Below are 26262 nucleotides of genomic sequence, written 5' to 3' on the forward strand. Positions count from 1 at the left end.
CATCATTTTTGCATCACTAGATCATAGTAGCGCATTAGTTCAGTAATGTACTGACCTCAAAAGAGAAGACAATTCATACTGTGCAAAGCAAATGAGTCTACTGCATGTTATGGTTCAACAGCCGAGATCAATGATACTATACATACAGTACGCGTGCAGGCACACTTACACAAGCAGCCGTATGTACATGCAAACACACACTGGAGTTTATACAAAATACAGTAGTTGATCAATAAGGTCAAAAACTGGAGCGCAGCAGAGTTTGAGAGGTCTGGGTGGCTATAATGAGACTAAAAGACTATGCAGCCGTCACGCTCTGATCTTACCCACGATGCAAAGTGCTTAGCTCCTTTTGATGTCAGGAGAGCAGCTCCAGGCAGGGGTATGGGAGGGGGCAGCGTGTGTGTGTGCGATGCAGTTATATCCGAAGCCACAAACAGTTTTTGATTGTCACGAGAGATGAAACGACGTGCAATGCATCTAACACAACTCAGCGAGGAAGGGGTGTGTGAGTGAGTATGAATTTAAAACTTAACTAGGTGTGAGAGCTGATGATGCGGATAGCAGGCAGGCAAATGCATATTAATGCTCCCGTGCTTCTTTTACGCAACGCCCACTCGTAGCAGAGAGAAGCGGAGCGTGTGAGGATGAGGTCTATGCCTTCTCTAATACAGTAGATCAAAACAGTACGATAAGCGTGTTTGGGATTGGTGATGCTAGCTTTCTTCAGGTCTCAACACTAAACACAGCAAAACTCAAAATTGTGATCCAGAAAATAAATCATTTATTTACATTGAAGTTTGAATCACATTGAGGAAAAGGAAATTAAGACTCCAGACTTCCATTTCATGACTGTATTGCTGCTGATGTGGAAAAAGAAATTATTCTACGAGTGTACAGAAGAGAAAAAAAAGGGGTTTCATTTTTCTTAAAAGCAGTGAATGAGGCGATAGAAACATTTCCAACCTCCAACCCACCCCAGAAAAACAACAGGCTTTGAAAACAAGAACCGGCCATTGCTGAGACAAGAAGAGGTGAAAAGGGTTTCCGTTTCAACTCATCACCACCTTTAACCAGGTTAACCATCAAACAGCCAGAACTGACCATGAGGATGATTCCTACTGTTTCTAGGAAAAACAGTTTGATATATCTATGACAGTCTTCATAGAGTGTGAGAATGGTCTAATGGAGGGTAAATAGTGGTTTCTGGATTGCTGCTGAGAATCACCAAAGCTCTAAAAACCAATATTGACAGACAGACTGGAAGGGGGAGGTGTTGGAAAAGGTGGGTTTTGGCGAATAAGGTGGATGTCCATCGGAGGCAGAGAGAACGAGAGAGTTGGCCGGGAGAAAGCAATATTGACAGACTGCCTGGGATGAGGAGTGTGTGTGGGGTGGGTGGGGTAGAGGAGATATGGGGCGGTCCATTTGAGCCAGAGAGGGGGAGCGTAGGACTGTGTAGTACAGAGAGAGCGAGAGAGACACCCCTCTGGTTCTTCAGTATTTCTTAAACTCCACGTCGTCTGGAGGGCTCATCTCCACCGTTCTCTTCCCCACGTCCGTCCAGTTGGTGCTCAGGACTGTACCACCTGACTCCATCTACAGGGGGAGGAGTGGAAGTCAGTGATACTGCAAAAAAATAAAACTACATCTCTCAGTTTCTCTCCGTGTGCAAGTGTGTGTGTATATATATATAAAGACACTCACAAAGGACTTGTTCATGGCCCGTTTGACCTCGTCGGTGCCGTCCCCGTAGATCTGTTGGAAGAGTTTGTTGAGCGCTGCGTCTCCCTCCAGTTTCTCCTTCTTCTCCTCCTCACTGATGTCCACCACTACCTTGTCCCAGTTACGGCTGGAGTGGGACGAAGACGGGTACTGGTCTGAACAGGAACACATGTTTAGAGGGAGAGAGGGTTACCATGGGTACTGGTCAACACAGGAGAGGGGGCTTTCAGTAGTACAAACCAAATGCTGTAAAAAAAGAAAAGAAAACATAGTTAAATGTATTTGTTTAGCGGTATGGCTGGTATATGTGTAAAGGAGAGAGAGCAGAGGAAACTGTGTGAGATACAGAGGTACTCACTGGGGGTGAAGTGTTTGACGCTGGGCTCCTGTCCTTCACCCTCCAGTTTCTCCCACCTGATCCCCTCCGTCTTCTTCATTTTGATCTCCACCTGAGAAAAAGAGAAGGGGGTTAGAGAGGGAGAAAGAGAGAGGAGGAAGAGGGCGTGGAGAGCAAGGAGAGAGAGAGAGCGAAGCCAATGTCTTTAGTTATCGTTACGTCGATATAGGGCTCAACACATGAGATCAGAAGAAGGTAGCTCAGCGCTCACCAGTCTCTTCTAATGGTGGGATCAGCTCACGGCAGAGAGAGACAGTGATATGCGGGGGCACAGCTCACTCCCAAATCTTCCTGACAGGGAGTGCTAACGAGACATCTGTCAGCTCAAGGGGCCGGAGAGTGTGTGATCAGATCAGCTCAACGTACGTTTGTTTGTGTGTGGGGGTGGGTGAGAGCTATCTGTCTGTCGACCAGTGGCAGGAACACACATTTCTGGACAGATCATTACGTCGGAGGAGAGGAGACGAGAGGACAGCCGCCACCACATGCGAGCTGCAGTGACAGGCCTCATACCAGTGGGACACTTAAGCTGCCGAGTTCTCCAGTACCCCCCCACCCCGTCATCTTTTGTGTGTGTGTGTGTGTGCGCAGAGAGAGAGAGAGAGCATGTGTGTTTAGAGACAAAGTTTGACAGAGTTACAGCGTGGGGGGGGATGCGCTGGCATGTCGACGCAATTAAAATAAAATTTCTGCTCTGTTGAGTTAAGGGATGTTTCATTCATGAACGTGTCAGGAGCAGACGCCAGAGCATCAAGAGGCTTTCACACACACACACGACTAATAGATGAGCTCAATACTAACCCAAGACTAAACACATCAAATCTTAGGACTGAATGCTCAACAATGACCCATGCTTAACTGATGTTCACATGGAGCCCTTCTTCATTGAATATTTACAACCAACATCTGTCTGCAGACACCGACCTAGTCAACCTTCGTGTACAGTGTAGGGGAAATGGGCTGGGAGACGAGGCAGAGACACACAGACCCCTTGCAGTGGCAGGGAGGTTTTTATACTCTTATGTGCACACAGAGAGTGAGTGAGTGTGGTGATAACTGATGCAGTCTGTGCCCATGCAGAGTGTGTGCTGGGGGGCTATACAACATTAATCTGCTGCCACATCTGTGTCTCTGCGTGTTAAAGGGACGTGGCAGGCGAGGGGCTGGGTCTTAAAGGGATGTGACAGCACCGTCACATACAGGACCACCACCCACAGCTCCCAGGGGCCATACTGAGCCACACACACACACACACACACACACACACACACACACACACACACACACACACACACACACACACACACACACACACACACACACACACACACACACACCTGTCAGTCTCTCAGAGGGGGAGTTGTGTCCCATGTCACCAGTCCCACGTGCTCTTACCCCCACCGAAGTCCCCCCTGTCCTACACTCACCCGCCCCGGTCTTATACAACATATGCACACACACACACACGCCCCCTCCCCTCCCCTCTGCCCTCCACATACAAATCCACATACAAAGAGTCTCCCATCTCAGCCCTTCACAAAGTAGCCCCTACTTTAGCTTACAGCAGAGAAGATTTTAAAAAGCAACTTAACAAATAAATAAATAAAAATAGGAACAGTCTGGCGAGGGAGGCTGACAGGCATGGAAATTACAGAGGGAGGCTGTATGTTATCTATTCACAGAGACGAGAGGAGTTTGGAGCAGAGCGAGTGTGCGCGCGCGTGTGTTTACCCTTCCGTTCTGATCAAACATTCTGGTGTGTAATTGGCTCCCTGTTGTCATGGCGACCCCGCGGGTTAGAATGCCTCATAGCCGACGACGGGAGGTCAGAGAGGGTAGCACTGACGAGTGCGTGTGTGCACGACACACACACAGGACCAAGCATTACCAATATCACGTGAAGACGGCACAAGAGTGTTAGGTGTGTTTCCTGTACGCGCAACTGTGCATAGTACAGCCTAGTATCCCTTCCTAAGTGTCCTCTGAAGAAAGCAGTGAAAGTAAACCACCATTGGGAAAGGGAAAAAACACAGTGAGTACTGCAGTTGGTGTCGTTAGTCTGACTAGTGCAAAGCCCTTGGACTCACACAGAGAGTAGTTAGTTAGGGACAGGTTTGGCCCGGGTCTCTTCTGGTGGGTCTCTGTGACGCTTGCTCATACCAGGATGCTGCACGGCTAAAAAGAAGTCAGAGAAGCGTCAAATAATCTCAGCACACTCCCTCGCGTGCGTGCTCTCTCTCACAATAACTGAACACAGTTCACCTGTTCAGAGATCTCTGTGTGCCTAGTGGAAAGGAATGCAACCATCGACTGATGTGTTTAGTGTGCGCATTTGTCCTTGTGTCATGTTTGAGTGTGAATACTGTGTATACATATACAGTAAGTGGTAGTGTGTTTTACATGTGTACATTCTCTATATTTCTCTGTGTGTGTGTGTGTAGGACCATGAGAGCCTGTGGAGCCCTGTGGACCAGGGAACAGACAGGGCTTTGTGGAGGGGGCCTAAACTCACTTCTCTCCCTCCCCAAACTCCATCCCCTTCTCTTCCTTTAAGACTGACTCCGTGTGTGTGTGTGTGTGTGTGTGTGTGTCGCACAAGATTAAGTTTGTGTGCATGTACGCAGTGCGTGTACGACGACAATAATAAAATTTAAAAAAGACAAGTAGTTGAATTTTGGAATGTAGTTGGAAAGAATTTGAAAATGCTCAAATCCATGGATATAACCCAGGAATTTGAAAAAAGTATTTTAAAATACTTTCAAACAGTAGGCTATTTATAGGAAATTATTTTTTAAATACTTCCAACAGAAGTAGTTGAGTCGGGCCACATTATCGGAATATACTCAAATACACATAAGTATTTAAATAACAAAATAGACATGTATTTGAACCCAGGTCCGATGACAACCTGTGTGTGTGTGTGTCTTAGGCAGTCATCTGCCCCTCTTTTCCCCTCCTTCTTCCTATTCTAAGACTGGGTCTTTGTTTGAGCTTCAACACACGTGCACCTCTGGTATGCAGTGCCTGATGTTGCCATGGCGAACTGTGAGTGAGTGTATGTATGGGAGTATGGAGAGGGGCTACGTCCTCTCGAGGGTGGAAACTAGTTTTAGCATTGGCTGGCAGGAACTCTCAGCAATAACCTCTTCTCTACCTCACTATATTCTATTCCTCCTCTCCCTCTGTGTCCCGCCATCTCCTTTACTCTCTGCTTAGCTAGAGGCTGCACATCTGTCGGACGAACAAATCATCTCTTCACTCGGGTCTCTGTCAACCCTCCCCCTGTTGTGCCGTGTGTGTGGCATGTCCCGCCGTCTCGTTAGACTGAGCACCATCTCATGCCCCAAACGAGTCCCAACAGGCTGCACCCATCCCTAGAGTCCCAACGCACACTAGATGGATGAGCTGAGTGGCTCTCTCACATGTACACACGCACAGGATGAGTCTCTCGCACACACACACACTTCGTTTCAAAACAGTCACACTCATTGCATGTGTGACACAAGCTTGAAATGGATACAGAGACCTTTTCAAGTTTGTCATTAATACACAATAACAATAGTACATTTTCACATTCTGTTTTCACATAATAAAGTGGGAGTGAGTAAGAATAAGCACGGAGAGATGCCTACGCACTAATTACTATACACTACATTCTCACTCATTTGTGTACAATAAGAAGTGCCCTTCCCATTCATTATCGGCCATAATTAGTTACAACTGCAGAGCTTGTTAATTCTCACAGGGCAGAGTTCTAGTGTGTGTGTTGACCCAGTCAGGGCTGTATTTAAGAGGTTTCTCCTCCTCCCAGTCTTTCTGCTCCACTAATGGTTAATTATCACATTCCAGTCTGGTCATTCTCTGGTTAACCTGCTGTGTTTAATCACATGTCTAAGGGTTCCTGGGGACTGCATATAACCTTGAGGACTGTGGTTTTACACACATTTCAACAGTGGGTACAATTTCTCAGTTCCTGAGGCAAATGATATGACATTTCTGATAGGCCGAGGAGTGTGGAGTATTACCTTAGTGGAGAGGACCTTGAAGGTGCTGTGTTGGGGGACGATGGGATGCAGCAGGTTCATGTTCAGGCTGAAGTCCCCCCCCGACGGAAGTTTCACCACCGCCGACAACTACAGATAGAATCACACATTACACACACACATCCTCCACTGCAGACCATTATAGAGGATTGGGGATAGGATGTTTGTTCAAATTCACCCCGAGGGTGTTTTAGTGCTGGTCTTAGATCAGTTGGGCTTTCTTTCTTCGATTGAGGATTTAGACTCGGGGAGAGTAAACTGTTCCTAGATCTGAGCTTACAGGCACCCCTGGGGGCATAGCTGGGCCCAAAGGGAGTGAGTGTGTGATACCCCTTACAGCAGTGGTTCCCAAACTTTTTAATAGTCCCATACACCTACAAACATTCAACCTCCAGCTGCGTACCCCCTCTAGCACCACGGTCAGCGCACTCTCAAATGTTGTTTTTTTGCCATCATTGTAGGCCTGCCACGCACACACACACAATACATTTATTAAACTTAAGAATGAGTGTGTTGTCACAACCCGGCTCGTGGGAAGTGACAAAGAGCTCTTATAGGACCAGGGCACAAATAATAATCAATAATTTTACATATAAAACCTTATTTGTTCATCAAATTGTGAATAACTCACCACAGGTTAATGAGAAGGGTGTGCTTGAAAGGATGCACATAACTCTGCAATGTTGGGTTGTATTGGAGAGAGTCTCAGTCTTAAATAATTTCCCACACACAGTTTGTGCCTGTATTTAGTTTTCATGCTAGTAAAGACTGAGAATCCACTCTCACATAGGTACGTGGTTGCAAAGGGCATCAGTGTCTGAACAGGGCGATTGCCAAGGCAGGATACTCTGAGCGCAGCCCAATCCAGAAATCTGGCAGTGGCTTCTGATTAAAATTACATTTTCACAGAGCTGTTTGTTACAATTTCGATGAGGCTCTCTTGTTCAGATATCGGTAAGTGGACTGGAAGCAGGGCATGAAAGGGATAACGAATCCAGTTGTTTGTGTCATCCGTTTCGGGAAAGTACCTGCGTAAATCCACACCCAACTCACTCAGGTGGTTCGCTATATCACATTTGACATTGTCCGTAAGCTTGAGTTCATTTGCACACAAAAATATCATATCAAGACCTGTGTGTTGTCCTTGTTAATACAGACAGAGAAGAGTTCCAACTTCTGAATCATAGCCTCAATTTTGTCCTGCACATTGAATATAGTTGTGGAGTCTCTGTAATCCTAGATTCAGATCATTCAGCTGAGAAAAAACATCACCCAGATAGGCCAGTCGTGTGAGAAACTCATCATCATGCAAGTGGTCAGACAAGTGAAAATTATGGTCAGTAAAGAAAACCAAGCTCGTCTCTCAATTTAAAAAAACGTATCAATATTTTGACCCTTGATAACCAGCGCACTTCGGTATGTTGTAAAATGGTCGCTGCCCATATCATTGCATAGTGCAGAAAATACACAAGTTCAGGGGCCTTGCTTTAACAAAGACAACCATTTTCACTGTAGTGAGCCATCAGTACAGATACCAACATGAGCAGCAGCTACGTTTGGCTACATACGGACCGTTAGTGGAATTCCCGTGAGAGAGTAACGGTTAATGCAATTGGATGTTAATTATTTGACTAGGCTACCTGGATTTGACATTGTGTTATTTCGCTGAACACTAGATGGTTTAATTGTATTCTTTTGCCAGTGAAACGAGGCTACTCCGATGAGAAGATAAAAAAATCTCACCCAAATGTGGGAAAATATCAAATTGACTGTTTGAAAATGTGAAGAATAATACAATTTTAAAAAGTGACATTTTTATTTGGCGTACCCCTGATGGCATCCCTGCTATAGATCCTCTGGAGGGCAAGCCCCCTAGCTATCTCATTAGCCCTAATAAACACCTCCCCTACTATTCTCAGAACAACAGAAAGAGTGGGTGAGGGCAAAGGAAGGGAACGAGATGTGGAACTGGAAATCGGGCATCTCTGTGTGTATCAGAGAGAGCTGCTCTCCTGTAGGGGGACCTCAGCAGAGAGAACAACTAGGCTTGGGCGGTACACTGGGGTATTGGAAAGCGCCACAGGATGGCTTTTCAATACTGTCAAAACTATTTTCCCAATACATTTTAATATGTAGCTACTGTTTAAGTTAATACCTGCAGTCAACTTCTGCAATACGTTAAGAGATAAAGCAGATTGCGTTCTTCATTTCACAGGTCACATTATGGAGCTTACCATAGTTCCCCTAGAACAGTTGAACCAGTCACATGTTTGTTTGTAAATAGCACAATGGGAGAAAGCGGAAGCAGGTGGGTCCATAGCGCATATATCAGCGAGTCTGTTGTGTGGCGCACAGTTGCCATTTTTTCCCCCTGTGCTTCCTACTAGTGGTTTTCCCCCTTCTGTTCTTCTCCCCTATGTTCACATGCTGCACTTCCTTCAGAAAAGCATGCATCACAACTTTGTTCATTTGCACAATTTCTCTCGATCACTTTCACTTGTAAAATGTCCACACTCACCGAAAATGACATTCACTAGCTATTCTTGTATAACTTTGAGCTGATTTGCTTGTCTTTGCAATTAGTTTACATTTTTCCCCGATTATTAGCATTTAGCATCTATGTGATTTGGCTAATATTGATAGCATTCTGGTAATAAACTTTTCTTGCCTTTTTAGCAAGAAAAGTGCTATGCCGGTAATACTGTAAATCATGGGATGAGAGAAACTCTGGATACCGCCCAAGCCTAACAACCTCCCATCGTTACTAATCTACCCCCACACCCCACCTCTGGGAAGACGACTCCCCCGCCTTTCCTCTCTGTCATTCCATAATCCTCATCAGCCTTTTTATATGCCACACCTGTCAGTTGGATGGATTATTTTAGCAATGGAGAAATGCTCACTAATTGGGATGTACTCATTAATGCACAACATTTGAGAGAAATAAGCTTTTATGTGCTTATGGAACATTTCTGGGATCTATTATTTCAGCTCATGAAACATGGAACCAAGACATTACATGTTGAGTTTATATATTTTTTTTTAAAGTCAGTGTAAATAAGATGAGAAATAGACATGTCTAGAGTTGGCTTCCCCAGTGACTACAGTACTGGGCAGCTGATACTCTGGCAGCACTTCTGACAGTTTAGAACTGTCATGCTCTCTCCTCAAGAGCTTCTTACACTGACTTCTCTGTGTGTGTGTGTGTGTGTGTGAGAGAGAGAGGGTGTGTACCTGTCTCTCGTCAAAGTTGATGTTGACCCCATCCGTAGGCACATTTTTCACCATGATGGTGACGATGACCTGAGACTCTGTCTGGTACCAGTCATGCCTGAGGACATAAACACTTAGTACAGGTTGCCCCTGAAGAGTAGGAACAAGTTATCCACCTTCCTGCACACATAGTGTGCATCCCAAATGGCACCCTACTCCCAATATAGTACACTACTTTTGACCAGGGCCATAAGTATTCCAAATGTAGTGCACTAAGTAGAGAAAATGGTGCCATTTGCGACTCAGCATTAACTGTACTTACTTAATGTGTGGCGTCGGTGTCTGCTGGGGCATCCAGTCATCCCAGGAAGAGAGAGAGAAAGTTTAAACAAACACACAAAACAAGCGAGAAAAAGAGAAAGAGTTTATGATGAGCTTAGGCCTTTAGACCAGACAGAATACGGTCTGAAATACTGAGTGTAACATTGCCCCCATGAGGCGGAGAGTGGAACTGAAAGCCAGAAGGCATGGGTGTCAACCTCTTTCCATGGAGGGCCGAGTGTCCGCGGGTTTTTGTTTTTACCTTTCAATTAAGACAGACAACCAGGTGAGGGGAGATCCTTACTAATTATCGACCTTATTTAGTCGAATTAAGTACAAGGGAGGAGCGAAAACCCTCAGACACTCAGCCCTCCCATGGAATGAGGTTGGCACATGTGGTCTAAAGGTATGTGGACATCATAAAGAATGATAGAGGCCTCTAGTGGCCAAAAAGCTGTTTTGGCATTGGGCAGCGCAATTGAGGGCTTCCACCATTTGAATGTCGTGAACTGGGTGGGACTTCCAACTTCATTGGCTGATCCCTCCTGGTGACCCTGTTGGGAGTCATGTCCAACAGGTCATCAGGAGGGATCAGCCAATCGTGAGGAAGAAAACGTACTACCTCAAAATGGAGATCGCTTGGGCCGTGCCATTGAGGCTGTCACAGATGGCATAATGGAACAGATAAAGACGAGGCCTCTTTCCATCTCTACTGTTGACATAGAATAATGGTAGGAACGTCCAAAGTGGTCATTAGCACTTACCTTGTTCTCCTTTCCATTCTGATTGGCCACTGCAAAGGAGAGGAAAAGGAATAGTATAGTCAGCCAGTTTCCACTTACTCATAGATTAACAGGCCAGAAAAAACACACACACACACACCTCCCTGTGAGATCTCAGAGGCAGTTTGTTTACCCTCTGAGGCTAAACAGGCCTGATCTGTATTTACCAGTTATGTCTGTTACATTATTCACTGCTTTCATTAGAGAGGGAGGTGGCAGAGGGAGGCCAGTAGAGGGGGAGGGAGAAAAATAAATAGCGAGAGAGGGAGAAGGAGAGAAAAGGAAAGAGGAGAGAAAAGGGAAAGAGGGCAGGGATGAGACGGAGTATTAATGTTGTCTAAATGAGGTTGCGTTTGAAAAGGGAAACGGGGAGGGGGAGCGGGGTGTGTGTGTGATATCACCATATGCACACCCCGTTTTGATGTGTGGGGGCGTCAAGCTGAAGCGCCTAGCGGTAAACACTGTCACTTCACACATGAAAGAGACGGGAGGGAACTCACAGGGTAAGGCCAGGGTATGGCAACGGAGGACTGAGGTGTGTGTTGGTGCACTTGTGCAACAATGTACGTGAATTGAATGTGCTTTTGAATCTGTTTGAATATGTATTATACATCTGTGTGCGTGCGTCTGTATTTTGGTATGCATGGGTGGTTTAGAATGCGAGCCCAACACGCAATGGATGCGTGTGTGTTTGGATGTTTACCGGGTTTGATCTGAGGCAGAGAAACCTAAATTATTAATGCGATTCAAACAGGTTCAATTTAAACCCTCAGACGATGACAACCACACACATATTCTCTAACAAAGAGTTTAGCTAGTACAGGGGTAGAGTTTAGCTAGTACAGGGGTAGAGTTTAGCTAGTACAGGGGTAGAGTTTAGCTAGTACAGGGGTAGAGTTTAGCTAGTACAGGGGTAGAGTTTAGATAGGGAGGGGAATGCATCTCCAACCTCTATTTCAACAGTGAAGCTGAAATCACCAGCATTTTGGATTTGAGATCAAATGTTTCACGAGGTGACAGTACATAACCCCCCACCCCATTATTTTTTTATACCAATACCAGGGGAGGTCAGCATTTTTGGAGGGGTATGACCTCTAACTTTCTCATTATTCACAACTCATTCATAATTATCCATAATCGAGGTAGCACCCACATTAATGAAGTGTTCAGAAACATCTATTCTCATTTACAATAAAAGTGACAATACATTTCAGTTTGTATTAGGCTAAACATAACCTTACAACGAAAACAACCTGCAAATGCATCCGACAAGGCTATAGAGTCACAGGTGTGATGTAGTCATTGCGTACTAGGAAATTGGGACCAAATACTAAATGCTTGACTACTTTAAAGCTGCAATATGTAACTTTTTGGGCGACTCAACCAAATTCATATAGAATTTTTATAGATCTGTCACTCATTGAAAGCAAGTCTAAGCAGTAGATCTATTCTATGTGCACTATTTCTATGCATCCCGTTCTTAGGTTTTGTTTTTCTTTCAGTACATTAACTTCAAACAATATTTCACAGAACTGTAGATGGTACAATGATTCTCTACACTATACTTGCTTGTTTTGTCAAACTGAAATTAGGCATAGTATGAGAATTTTAGCATCTGGGAAATGGCAGAGCAATTTCTGATGAATTTGAACTGAATTTGTCCCCCCAATTTTTTATTTTAAGTATTTAAATAGGGGCACAAGATGCATAAATAATTCTAATTTCAAAACAGTACAACATCAAAGTTTGACAATACCCTCAAATAAAAGGTGACATTCTGTAGTGTCGCCTCATGAAACATCTGATCTCAAATCCAAAATTCTGGAGTATAGAGCCAAATTCACAAATGTTTGCTTCGCTGTCTAATTGATTGATTATAATTGTCAGCTCAGAAGTTTACATACACTTAGGTTGGAGTCATTCAGTCATTTTTCAACCACTCCTCAAAATGTCGTTAACAAATTATAGTTTTGGCAAGTCGGATAGGACATCTACTTTGTGCATGACAAGTAATTTTTCCAACAATTGTTTACAGACAGATTATTTCACTGTATCACAATTCCAGTAGGTCAGAAGTGTACATACACTAAGTTGACTGTGCCTTTAAACAGCTTGGAAAATTCCAGAGAATGTCATGGCTCTAGAAGCTTCTGACAGGCTAATTGACATCATTTGAGTCAATTGGAGGTGTACCTGCGGATGGATTTCAAGGCCTACCTTCAAACTCGGTGCCTCTTTGCTTAACATCATGGGAAAATCAAAAGTAATCAGCCAAAACCTCAGAAAAATAATTGTAGACCTCCACAAGTCTGGTTCATCCTTGGGAGCAATTTCCAAAAGCCTGAAGGTACCACGTTCATCTGTACAAACAATAGTACGCAAGTATAAACACCATGGGACCACCCAGCCGTCATACCGCTCAGGAAGGAGACGCATTCTGTCTCCTAGAGACGAACGTACTTTGGTGCGAAAAGTGCAAATCAATCCCAGAACAGCAGCAAAGGACTATGTGAAGATGCTGGAGGAAACAGTTAAAAAAGTATCTATATCCACAGTAAAACGAGTCCTATATCGACATAACCTGAAAGGCCGCTCAACAAAGAAGAAGCCATTGCTCCAAAACCGCCATAAAAAAGCCAGACTACGGTTTGTAACTGCACATGGGGACAAATATCGTACTTTTTGGAGAAATGTCCTCTAGTCTGATGAAACTAAAATAGAACCTTTTGGCCATAATGACCATCGTTATGTTTGGAGGAAAAAGGGGGAGGCTTGCAAGCCGAAGAACACCATCCCAACTGTGTAGCAAGGGGGTGGCAGCATCATGTTGTGGGGGTGCTTTGCTGCAGGTGGGACTGGTGCACTTCACAAAATAGATGGCATCATGAGGCAGGAAAATGATGTGGATATATTGAAGCAACATCTCAAGACATCAGTCAGGAAGTTAAAGCCTGGTCGCAAATGGGTCTTCCAAATGGACATTGACCCCAAGCACACTTCCAAAGTTGTGACAAAATGGCTTAAGGACAACAAAGTCAAGGTATTGGAGTGGCCATCACAAATCCCTGACCTCAATCTCATAGAAAATGTGGGCAGAACTAAAAAAGTGTCGAGCAAGGAGGCCTACAAACCTGACTCAGTTACACCAGCTCTGTCAGGAGGAATGAGCCAAAATTCACCCAACTTACTGTGGGAAGATTGTGGAAGGCTACCTGAAACATTTGACCCAAGTTAAAAAAAATGTAAAGGCAATGCTACCAAATACTTACTGAGTGTATGTAAACTTCTGACCCACTGGGAATATGATGAAAGAAATAAAAGCTGAAATAAATAATTCTACCATTATACTAACATTTCACATTCTTAAAATAAAGTGGTGATCCTTTTCTGACCTAAGACAGGGAATTTTTACTAGGATTAAATGTCAGGAATTGTGTAAAACTGAGCTTAAATGTGTTTGGCTAAGGTGTATGTAAACTTCCGACTTCAACTGCATACACAGTAACGTAAACTTACGTAAACTCGTACATCGCCTTGGTCCGTACAATTGCCCTTATTTTAGCGCCACAAAAACGTAATACTTCCAGATCAACTGTAATGTCAATACCATTGTAAAGCACAATTTCTCCCCTTTCCAACATGATCAATTACATGACCTAAACGCTGCCCGTTTCTGCATAATTCAAGCAGGCAATGAGCCCCGCCAGGTCTTTTTAAAAATGGCGGGTGGGTGAAGCGAAACTAATGCGTGATAGTGGAAGGAGAGATGTTGTGTGGGAAAATTGCTTTTTTTCACTCGATCTGTCTAACTTATCACCTCTAAAATGTAAATAAAACACTATAAAGAGTTTATATAATGTGTCATTACATACCTATTTGAAGGTTTGTGTCGAATTTGAATCGGGTTTTTAGGGCGGTGCTAAAGTGATCTTAGAAGTAAACAGCGGCTTTGAGAATGATGATCGCATGCAATGATGACGCAAAAAACGACTAGGTATCCCCCCCTTACCCCCGTCACTGTCCATTTCTTGTTTTTAAACAATGAGAGAAGTGCTACACCTGGTGGAGAGAGATTGTAAGACAGAAACAGTTGCTTTATGCGTGCTGTACGTTACGACATGACACGTCACGATGTAACGGAGGGTCCGTTTTTTCTTTTCTCCAATACTATAGAGCCATTACCATGTCGATCAACGCTTGAATAGAAACCTAGTTCACACCCCCGATTTTGAAGTCAACACAGTCCCATTAGTTTTCTTTGTAACCTCGTTTGAATGTTGCGGTTGCGCACATTTATACGGAATGGGGTGAGTTTACGTTATTTAGATTATTATTTATGTTTTTATAAAACGTGACCCGGATTGCACAAAGTCAGGGACTTATTTTCATTATGGAGTTTGAGGTACGAAAGCAGACCCTACTTACTCTCCATCATCTCCTCACAGCGTTTGATCCACATTTGGAAAGTGTTATCGGAGCCTGTGGAGCATAGGGAGAACAAACTTAGGGTTCAGACAATCTCAACCAGTTTGAACACAACTCCACTGAGGAATCACAAATATACCCGTAGCCACAGACTTCTGTAGATTCAAACAGACAAGATAAGCAATATGGCTAATATTTCACCTAACCCAGAAGTATTAAAAAAAGTATACTTTTGGTGACCGCAATCGAATAAATATTTAATAGTACAAATTATTGTATGGGACAATATACAGTGGGGAGAACAAGTATTTGATACACTGACAATTTTGCAGGTTTTCCTACTTACAAAGCATGTAGAGGTCTGTAATTTTTATCATAGGTACACTTCAACTGTGAGAGAAGGAATCTAAAACAAAAATCCAGAAAATCACATTGTATGATTTTTAAGTAATTCATTTGCATTTTATTGCATGACATAAGTATTTGATACATCAGAGAAGCAGAACTTAATATTTGGTACAGAAACCTTTGTTTGCAATTACAGAGATCATACGTTTCCTGTAGTTCTTGACCAGGTTTGCACACACTGCAGCAGGGATTTTGGCCCACTCCTCCATACAGACCTTCTCCAGATCCTTCAGGTTTCGGGGCTGTCGCTGGGCAATACGGACTTTCAGCTCCCTCCAAAGATTTTCTATTGGGTTCAGGTCTGGAGACTGGCTAGGCCACTCCAGGACCTTGAGATGCTTCTTACGGAGCCACTCCTTAGTTGCCCTGGCTGTGTGTTTCGGGTCGTTGTCATGCTGGAAGACCCAGCCACGACCCATCTTCAATGCTCTTACTGAGGGAAGGAGGTTGTTGGTCAAGATCTCGCGATACATGGCCCCATCCATCCTCCCCTCAATACGGTGCAGTCGTCCTGTCCCCTTTGCAGAAAAGCATCCCCAAAGAATGATGTTTCCACCTCCATGCTTCACGGTTGGGATGGTGTTCTTGGGGTTGTACTCATCCTTCTTCTTCCTCCAAACACGGCGAGTGGAGTTTAGACCAAAAAGCTCTATTTTTGTCTCATCAGACCACATGACCTTCTCCCATTCCTCCTCTGGATCATCCAGATGGTCATTGGCAAACTTCAGACGGGCCTGGACATGCGCTGGCTTGAGCAGGGGGACCTTGCGTGCGCTGCAGGATTTTAATCCATGACGGCGTAGTGTGTTACTAATGGTTTTCTTTGAGACTGTGGTCCCAGCTCTCTTCAGGTCATTGACCAGGTCCTGCCGTGTAGTTCTGGGCTGATCCCTCACATTCCTCATGATCATTGATGCCCCACGAGGTGAGATCTTGCATGGAGCCCCAGACCGAGGGTGATTGACCGTCATCTTGAACTTCTTCCATTTTCTAATAATTGTGCCAACAGTTGTTGCCTTCTCACCTAGCTGCTTGGCTATTGTCCTGTAGCCCATCCCAGCCTTGTACAGGTCTACAATTTATCCCTGATGTCCTTACACAGCTCTCTGGTCTTGGCCATTGTGGAGAGGTTGGAGTCTGTTTGATTGAGTGTGTGGACAGGTGTCTTTTATACAGGTAACGAGTTCAAACAGGTGCAGTTAATACAGGTAATGAGTGGAGAACAGGAGGGCTTCTTAAAGAAAAACTAACAGGTCTGTGAGAGCCGGAATTCTTACTGGTTGGTAGGTGATCAAATACTTATGTCATGCAATAAAATGCAAATTAATTACTTAAAAATCATACAATGTGATTTTCTGGATTTTTGTTTTAGATTCCGTCTCTCACAGTTGAAGTGTACCTATGATAAAAATGACAGACCTCTACATGCTTTGTAAGTAGGAAAACCTGCAAAATCGGCAGTGTATCAAATACTTGTTCTCCCCACTGTACATGTTTTTTTTTATATATAAAAAATAATTAGAATTAGAAATTAAATATTGAGTAATGCCTCGATCACACCGACAGTGTCATGGTACACCAGAAGTACATTCATTTCCAATGGAACGCTGCGTTTGCCTTGCAGTGTGGTGCATACGTTGGATAAATCGAACGTATGCATCGAACTGTATGCGTAGGCTGCTTGACAGAAATGGTAACAGAAGGTGAACGTTGAACTTTTGTTGCACACAAATCCAGATGATGCTGCGTACCATTTTACAACAAAAAAAAACACTGTTGGTGTGTTCAAGGTATGAATGTATGTTTCTTTTCATCTTGATAAGATATGAAAATGTATCGATTTGAAGGTTGTCATTCGATTCGGGCTGGGGTCACAAGAAATTCTTGCAAAAAAAAAAAATGGTGTCCCCAAAACTTTTGGCTGAAAGAAAATGGGGTCCCCACTGAAAAAAAACTGAATACCACTGACCTAACATATCAGAGGCCAAGGGCTGTTACTATATTTCTATTACCAATAATATATTTAGCTTATAGATATACATCAAATGTCTAAGGATATGGGCTAGCAGTCCATTTTGGGATTAAGTGGGTAAGGTTAAAGGAGGTGTCTAGGTGGTAGGTGCTTCACAGGCCCCCTCAGCAGATCTCACCGTCCAGGCTGTGTCCCTGAGTGAAGGCAGCATGTGCCGACTCGAAGTGGTTCAGGTGGAACTCTGCCATTCTGCAGGGAGGGAGACAGGGATGTTATCAGAAGCAGAACAAAAAAACCTGGGGAAAACTGACAACCAATTTAAGTTTGACAGGCAGTGGTTTTCAAATCGGTGGTCCGCGGCCAGGTACTGCACGGGGTCAGCGAAAAAATGTAAATATATACAGTGCATTCGGAAAGTATTCAGACTGACATTTTCTACATTGTTACGTTACAGCCTTATTCTAAAATTGATGACATCGTTTCCCCCCCCCCCCCCTCATCTATCTACACACAATAGCCCATAATGACAAAAGCAAAAACAAGCTTAGAATATTTTTCAAATGTATATATAAAAAAAAACGGAAATATCACATTTACATAAGTATTCAGATCCTTTACTCAGTTGAAGTACCTTTGGCAACAATTACAGCCTTGTGTCTTCTTGGGTATGACGCTACAAGCTTGGCACACCTGTATTTGGGGAGTTTCTCCTATTCTTCTCTGCAGATCCTCTCAAGCTCTGTCAGGTTGGATGGGGAGCGTCACTGTACAGCTATTTTCAGGTCTCTCCCAAAGCCACTCCTGTGTTGCCTTGGCAGTGTGCTTAGGGTTGTTGTACTGTTGGAAGGTGAACCTTCGCCCCAGTCTGAGGTCCTGAGCGCTCTGGAGCAGGTTTTCATCAAGGATCTCTCTGTACTTTGCTCTGTTCATCTTTCCCTTGATCCTGACTAGTCTCCCAGTTCCTGCCGCTGAAAAACATGCCCACAGCATGATGCTGCTACCACCATGCTTCACCATAGGGATGGTACCAGGTTTCCTCCAGGCGTGATGCTTGGCATTCAGGCCAAAGAGTTCAATCTTGGTTTCATCAGACCAGAGAATCTTGTTTCTTGTGGCAAACTACAAGCGGGCTGTCATGTGCCTTTTACTGAAGAGTGACTTCCGTCTGGCCCCTCTACCATAAAGGCCTGATTGGTGGAGTGCTGCAGAGATGGTAGTCCTTCTGGAAGGTTCTCCCATCTCCACAGAGGAACTCTGAAGCTCTGTCAAAGTGACCATCGGGTTCTTGGTCACCTCCCTCAACAAGGCCCTTCTTCCCCGATTGATCAGTTTGGACGTGCGGCCAGCTCTAGGAACAGTCTTGGTGGTCCTAAACTTCTTCCATTTAAGAATGATAAGGCCACTGTGTTCGTAGGGACTTTCAATGCTACATACATTTTTTGTTACCCTTCCCCAGATCTGTGCCTCGACACAATCCTGTCTCGAAGCTCTACGAACAATTCCTTCGACCTCGTGGCTTGGTTTTTGCTCTGACATGCACTGTCAACTGTGGGACCTTATAAAGACAGGTGTGTGCCTTTCCAAATCATGTTCAATAAATTCAATTTACTACAGGTGGACTCCAATCAAGAAACATCAAGGACAATCAATGGAAACAGGATGCACCTGAGCTCAATTGAGTAAAGGGTCTGAATACTTACGTAAATAAATAGTTTTTTAAATATACATTTGCAAAAATTTCTAAAAAACAACATGCTTTTGCTTTGCCATTACGGGGTATTTTGTGTAGATTGATGAGAATGTGTATTTATTTAAAACATGTTAGAATAAGGCTGTAACAACAAAATGTGGAAAAAGTCAAGGGGTTTGAATACTTTCCAAATGCACAAGTAATTTTTACTTTAATGTTTTTATGAATAACCCTAGCAATAGAACAAAATATTACATTATTTCTCAAAGATTAATATTGAGCCAACTACACACTGGAGTATCTGGCACAGGCCTTGAAAAAGCACCCGCGAATAGGCTACCACTGCGGCCGCTGGCTGCCGGTAAGCTTTCTTGACTTTGACATACATTTTTGCCAACACACGGCTAAACTTTAACCACCTAAACAGCTGCGCTTGGGGAAAATGTGTTTGGAGTTACCTTTCTAGCTAATAGGCTATATTAGAGTTTACACATTCTCATTCAATTATAATGTGGGGAGGTCAAAACAACGAAAAACTATGTAGCAAATCTATTCATTCTAGAATGTTGATCATCATTCACCTGATAAGACAAGACTTGAAAAAAATATGTTTTTGCTAAACTATGATGGGGTCCCTGATCAAGAAAAGTCTGAAGACCCCTGATATAAGGGAGACGTAGAGTTGAGTTTAACCAAATGGATTTTCTGATTTATTAGGAAAAACGCATCACATTTCTGTAAAAGGTTCAACAACAGTGCTTAGTGTTCTGAAAACATCTTTAACTTCTTATGGCTGGGGGCAGTATTGAGTAGCTTGGATGAATAAGGTGCCCAGAGTAAACTGCCTGCTACTCAGGCCCAGGCCCAGAAGCGAAGATATGCATATTATTAGTAGATTTGGATAGAAAACATTATGAAGTTTCTAAAACTGTTTGAATGATGTCTGTGAGTATAACAGAACTCATATGGCAGGCAAAAACCTGAGAATAAATCCAACAAGGAAGTGGGAAATCTGAGGTTTGTAGGTTTTCAAGTCTTTGCCTATCCAACATACAGTGTCTATGGGGTCATATTGCACTTCCTAAGGCTTCCACTAGATTTCAACAGTCTTTAGAACCTTGTTTCAGGCTTTTACTGTGAAGGAAGAGAGAATAAGAGCTGATTGACTAAGAGGTCTGGCAGAATGCCATGAGCTCAGTCAGGCTCACGCCCGTGAGAGTTAGCTGCGTTCCTTTTCCTTTCTAAAAACAAAGGAATTCTCTGGTTGAAACATTATTGAAGATTTATGTTAAAAACATCCTAAAGATTGATTCTATACATCGTTTGACATGTTTCTACGGACTGTAATGGAATTTTTTGACTTTTCGTCTGGCCTGCGCGTCGTGAATTTGGATGTGAACTAAACGTGCGAACAAAAATGAGGTATTTGGACATAAATGATGGACTTTATCGAACAAAACAAACATTTATTGTGGAACACTGGTATTCCTGGGAGTGCATTCTGATGAAGATCAAAGGTAAGTTAATATTTATAATGCTATTTCTGACTTCTGTTGACTCCACATGGTGGGTATCTGTATGGCTTGTTTTGGTCGCTGAGCACTGTACTCAGATTGTAGCATGGTGTGCTTTTTCAGTAAAGTTTTTTTGAAATCTGACACAGCGGTTGCATTAAGGAGAAGTGGATCTAAAGTTCCATGCATTACACTTGTATCTTTAATCAATGTTTATTATGAGGATTTCTGTAAATTGATGTGACTCTCTGCAAAATCAACAGATGTTTTGGAAGCAAAACATTACTGAAAATAACACGCCAATGTAAACTGAGATTTTTCTATATAAATATGAACTTTATCGAACAAAACATACATGTATTGTGTAACATGAAGTCCTATGAGTGTCATCTGATGAAGATCAAAGGTTAGTGATTAATTTGATCTATATTTCTGCTTTTTGTGACTCCTCTTTGGCTGGAAAAATGGCTGTGTTTTTCTGTGACTAGGTACTGACCTAACATCATCAGATGGTGTGCTTTCGTCGTAAAGCCTTTTTGAAAATCGGACACTGTGGTGGGATTAACAAGTTTCTTTAAAATGGTGTAAAATACTTGTATGTTTGAGGAATTTTAATTATGAGATTTCTGTTTGAATTTGGCGCCCTGCACTTTCACTGGCTGTTGTCATATCGATCCCGTTAACGGGATCTCAGCCGTATGAAGATAACTAGTTGGGAAACTGTTGTCAGAGAGGAAGAAGGTGATCTTTCTTTTGTTGTGAGTGATGGGGGAGGGGCTTGTCTGTGTGCGAGGGGCAAGGTTCACAGAAGGAGCAAAGTAGACGAGACCAAAAAGACACGCTCATAGAAACAAACAAAAAATATTAAAACCTTGATTCTTGCAGAATTTTGGAATATCGTGCTAAAACATGAATTCAAATCAAATTAATATCACCCAACACCAAAGTCTAGCCCATGACACCTGTCAAACAATGTTAATCGATCTGAATTGACATGCATTTATTTTGGCAGCTTGTGTTTTCTGGGGGGAATGTCTGACTATTTCTGTCACTGTTGATTTAAATGACTACGAGGATGACTGCTTTATTTGCATTTGAGGTTTGGTCCAACATACATTTAAAATTTAATTTTAATTTTTTATTCTTATATATATATTTTTTTTAAATCGGTCATATGGACACAAAAACACATTGAGACATTTTACTGTAAAAGAGGATAACTTAACCTTTGTAACGATACCCTTTGTCTCAACTCCCAATTTTAGAACAGAGCAGACCCTACTAAGACGGGAGTATCAATGAACATGATTGTGGAAAATGAATCCTTTGTTTGATGCGCACAGAATTGCAGTACCGCTACCAGCATTTTAGCCAGAGTGTTATGTACTGTCTAGTCTGTGTTTTATAAATGTGCATTGAGCATAAGAAGACACATTTATATAAGGAATTAGTCATTCATTCTCATTGAGAAATAAGCATATATTTATCTTGGTAATCCACTTGATTTCAACATCTAAACAAAGTGTTCAAACAGTTTGAGACGGACAGGAGGCTGAAGCAAATAGATTCATGTTGGAGACTTTAAATATCAAAATTGCTGGCTACTCACTGGCAGGTGGTCTTGTGCGTGAGACATTGCTGTCATTATTAGTGGATGTGCATTATGCATGGTTCTGGTTAAATTTGTTACAAAAAGGGAACTTTCATAGACTTGAAAGCCAGGCCAGTTATTATTGCAAAAAAGCTGGTTAAACCATTTTGATAACATAAATGATATATACAGTACCAGTCGAAAGTTTGGACACACCTACTCATTCAAGGGTTTTTCTATATTTTTACTATTTTCTACAGAACTATGAAATAACACATATGGAACCATGTAGTAACCCCCCCCAAAAAAAAGTGTTAAACAAATCAAACACATTAAGAAAATAAATTCCACAAATTAACAAGGCACACCTGTTAATTGAAATGCATTCCAGGTGACTACCTCATGAAGCTGGTTGAAAGAATGCCAAGCGTGTGCAAAGCTGTCAAGGCAAAGGGTGGCTACTTAGATTCTAAAATATATTTTGATTTGTTTAACACTTTTTTGGTTACTACATGATTCCATGTGTTAATTCATAGTTTTGATGTCTTCACTATTATACTACAATGTAGAAAATAGTACAAATAAAAACTCTCGAATGAGTAGGTGTGTCCAAACTTTTGACTGGTATAGTATATACGCTTTATTGTCACATACACTGAATATGCTCAGCCACAGTAGTACGGAGTCCCTGGAGCAAATTAGGGTTAAATGCCTTGCACGAGGACACAGAATTTTCACCTTGATGACTCTGGTATTCGAACCAGCGACCTTTCGGTTACGGCCCAACGCTCCGTTAGGCTACCTGCCGCCCTGGTAGTGGGTCTTACAGTTAGCCTAGGCATAATTTTACAAGCCCTGAATTCATTTGATTATTTCTGACTGTTTGAAATGCAGTGTATTGACCTTTAAGTTTCGCAACAAAGCATATTTAGAGAAAAAATTCATAAATGGAAATATATATACACACACGTTTGACATTTTATTTTATATTATATGATTTTTAAGCCATATCGCCCAGCCCTAGCTACGCTCCTTCTGCACACATACCCTGTTCTCATGAAGGCAAGAGCAAGACTGGGGTTGAGCTGCTGGGCTTTCTTGGCATCATCGACAGCACCTGTAGAAACAGATATACTCAGATGAGAAACATAGCTCAAGTTTCTGTAGCAAAGACAAAATGAGGGAACTAACATATGCCAGTCACTTGAATTAAAATCATTCTACAAATCACCAATTTCAGAAAATCAGTAAAGCTAGGTAGGTTAGTCAAGGGTTAGAGCTGTAGTTTGTCAATGGAGGATTAAGGTTTGTCTGACTGATATCAGTTTTTCAGTACTTGGGGGGGGGGGAGATAAGAGACTTACAGCTGTAGTTTTTCAGTTGGAGGTGGGCATAGGCTCGTTGGCAGAACCATTCTGAATTGTCCGAGTTTACTTCCAATGCTTCATTGAGTTCCTGGGGGGAAATGACGGGGGACATCAAATGGGCAAACTTGGGGTCAATTGAATTGACAAGACATTGAAAAAAACATGTTTATGACCACTAGCTAAGGTTGACTATTGTTTAGATACATTTTTATGTTCCCAACTATTTAACTTGGCTTTCTGCACACAATCTTCTTTGTCTTACATTAGTAAGGTGGTTAGCAACAATCAAGACATGTTGATGCACACAGTATGGCAGGTGGTTAGCCAGTTAGCTAGCTATGCTAACATTAGCTTAACTGGCTAGCTAGTGCAACAAGATACAACCAAGAAGCTAACTAGCTCCTGTGACGGTACACATATACTAGTAGCTAGCTATATCACTACTGCTGGAGTTGAGCAACTAATGAGAGTACGTCGTTTCAGACCAAAAGAGTTCGATAGTGTGGCTAACTTAACTGGCTCTCTCGTTAGATTAGTTTCTAAAGTTAGCACAAGATTAGCTAGTTAGCTAGCTATACACTTTTCGGGGCTGGCTATCTAGTTAACTATCTAGTTAGAGTTATTGAAAACATTTCCAAACCCATGGCAACTTTAGCTAGCAAGAATAATGCAATTTACTTTCAATAAAACGTGTTCATATTTTCTTTCTAGTTTGACAGCCAGCTAGCCGTTGTTTACCTCGATAGCTTTCTGTGGGTTCTCGTCTATGAAGCTATCGGGGAAACTGCTAAAACGAGAAAACAAAGCTAACGTTAGCCTCTTGAATAAGTAAACATTTATGACAAAATACTCGAAAATGTAGCTCATATACTTGCCGTTCGGATGCCATGTGGCTAGAAGTGTTGTCAGTGGGAGAAAGAGCAGAGACTAGCTAGCTGGAAAGTTCTAGATGGGAATCAGAAAACGAAACTATGCTGGAGAATGGAGCCTAAACTCTTGCGCTATAGTTCAGTCAAAGATGTGTGTAAGTAAACCAAGATAGACCACTGCCTGTCATTTCCAATGGTAACAAATGAGCCCAAGTGGGCAGAACAAGCAGAGCCAAGCACGAACGAGCGAGATCCTATTGGTGCGTTCTAGCATCATCTGCATATTTCCGTTAAGGGAACACAAGCTATGTGAAGCGCGCGTGTGCAATAACTATTCCCCATTGCACTCCTAAACAACACGATTTTTAAAAACTTTTGCAACGGGTAAAGTTTGCTAAACTTAATCCACTCTGTTCATAACATATTCTAGTTTTGGGAACATAAACCTGTATTGAGATCAAATGTTTAATCGATGAGAACATTTGCCGAATGTCGACCAAAATCCATCTCGTTCCATCTTCTGGCTTCCTGTCACTACCATATTGGTAGTGAGTGGAAAGGCAAAGCGGATGCTTCACATTTAAACATCCAGTGAAATATCTGTCTCATTGTTCTATCTGTGGTGCAGTGAGTGGATTGGAGCACAGTGTAGTAGGCATGCGCCGTGCGGGCCTGTCAACGGTCAGCTGGGTAGGCGCAGTTGCTGCTGTAGCTGTTGCTGCTTCTTCTTCGGTATTATGGCGTTCGCACATTTTGTTTGTGCATGCCGCCACCTATTGTGCGGTAGTGTGTGGTCAATCACCTTACATTTTGTGATACAAACTTAAAAAAGGAAAGGGAAAAAGGACCAAAAAAACTAACCCTACACCCAATACACCACTATTTCATAAAGATACAAATCACCACCCCATTCCACCTATATTATTTTTTATTATTTATTATTTTACAATGACAGCCTACCCTGGCCAAACCCTAATCCGGACGACCCTGGGACAATTGTGCGCCGCCCTATGGGACTCCCAATCACGGCCAGTTGTGATACAGTCTGGAATCAAACCAGGGTCCGTAGTGACACATCTAGCACTAAGATGCAGTGCCTTAGACTGCTGCGCCACTCGGGAGCCCTATATACACCACCCCATTCCCCATTCCACGGCGTACACATCACTGACAATCTGAAATGGTCCACCCACACAGACAGTGTGGTGAAGTAGGCGCTTGTCTGTACAGTATGTAGGCGCAAGTAGGAGGCTGAAGAAATGTGGCTTGGCCCCTAAGACCCTCGGAAACCTTTACAGATTCACAATTGAGAGCATCTTGTCGGGATGTATCACCACCTGGTACGGCAACTGCACCGCCCGCAACCACAGGGTTCTCCAGAGGGTGGTACGGTCTGCCCAACGCATCACCAGGGCACACTGCCTGCCCTCCAGGACACCTATAGCACCCGATGTCACAGGAAGGCCAAAAAGATCATCAAGGACATCAACCACCCGAGCCACGGCCTGATCACCCCGCTATCATCCAGAAGGCGAAGTCAGTACAGGTGCATCAAAGCTAGGACAGAGAGACTGAAAAACAGCTTCTATCTCAAGGCCATCAGACTGTTAAATAGCCATCACTAGCCAGGTACAACCCAGCTACTCAACCCTGCACATTAGAGGCTGCTGCCCTATATAAATATAGACATAAAATCACTGGCCACTTTAATAATGGAGCACTATTCACTTTAATAATGCTTACATACTGCTTTACTCATCTCATAATGTTACATACTGATTTACTCATCTCATATGTATATACTGGATTCTATTATACTGTATTTCAGTCAATGCCACTATGACATTGCTCGTCCTAATATTTATATATTTCTAAATTCTATTATTTTACTTTTAGATTTGTGTATTGTTGTGAATGATTAGATACTGCTGCACTGTTGGAGCTA

At 42.8% G+C, this 26262-nt stretch overlaps 1 protein-coding gene across 4 annotated transcripts; it reads right to left on the reverse strand.

The window, feature by feature from the left end:
* Positions 1–761: 761 nt before the first annotated feature.
* On the reverse strand, positions 762–24515 carry LOC139560422 (protein SGT1 homolog). 4 transcript variants are annotated; one of them, XM_071377176.1, is made up of 13 exons: positions 24324–24515; positions 24187–24232; positions 23446–23536; positions 23129–23198; positions 17465–17535; positions 14907–14960; positions 10464–10492; positions 9701–9720; positions 9400–9496; positions 6148–6255; positions 2084–2174; positions 1708–1880; positions 762–1599 (listed from the first exon to the last, which is right to left on the reverse strand). In XM_071377176.1, exons 1-13 carry the CDS (start codon positions 24335–24337, stop codon positions 1498–1500), a joined length of 966 nt encoding a protein of 321 aa, XP_071233277.1. In that variant the 5' UTR covers positions 24338–24515; the 3' UTR covers positions 762–1497. The 4 variants fall into 4 exon arrangements, with proteins under 4 accessions (XP_071233277.1, XP_071233276.1, XP_071233275.1 ...); XM_071377175.1 differs by having other exon boundaries at positions 9701–9723; XM_071377174.1 differs by having other exon boundaries at positions 24187–24235.
* Between the last annotated feature and the right edge of the window lie 1747 nt (positions 24516–26262).

The sequence above is a fragment of the Salvelinus alpinus genome, chromosome 30 (assembly GCF_045679555.1).
Source record: "Salvelinus alpinus chromosome 30, SLU_Salpinus.1, whole genome shotgun sequence".
Classification (NCBI taxonomy): domain Eukaryota; kingdom Metazoa; phylum Chordata; class Actinopteri; order Salmoniformes; family Salmonidae; genus Salvelinus; species Salvelinus alpinus.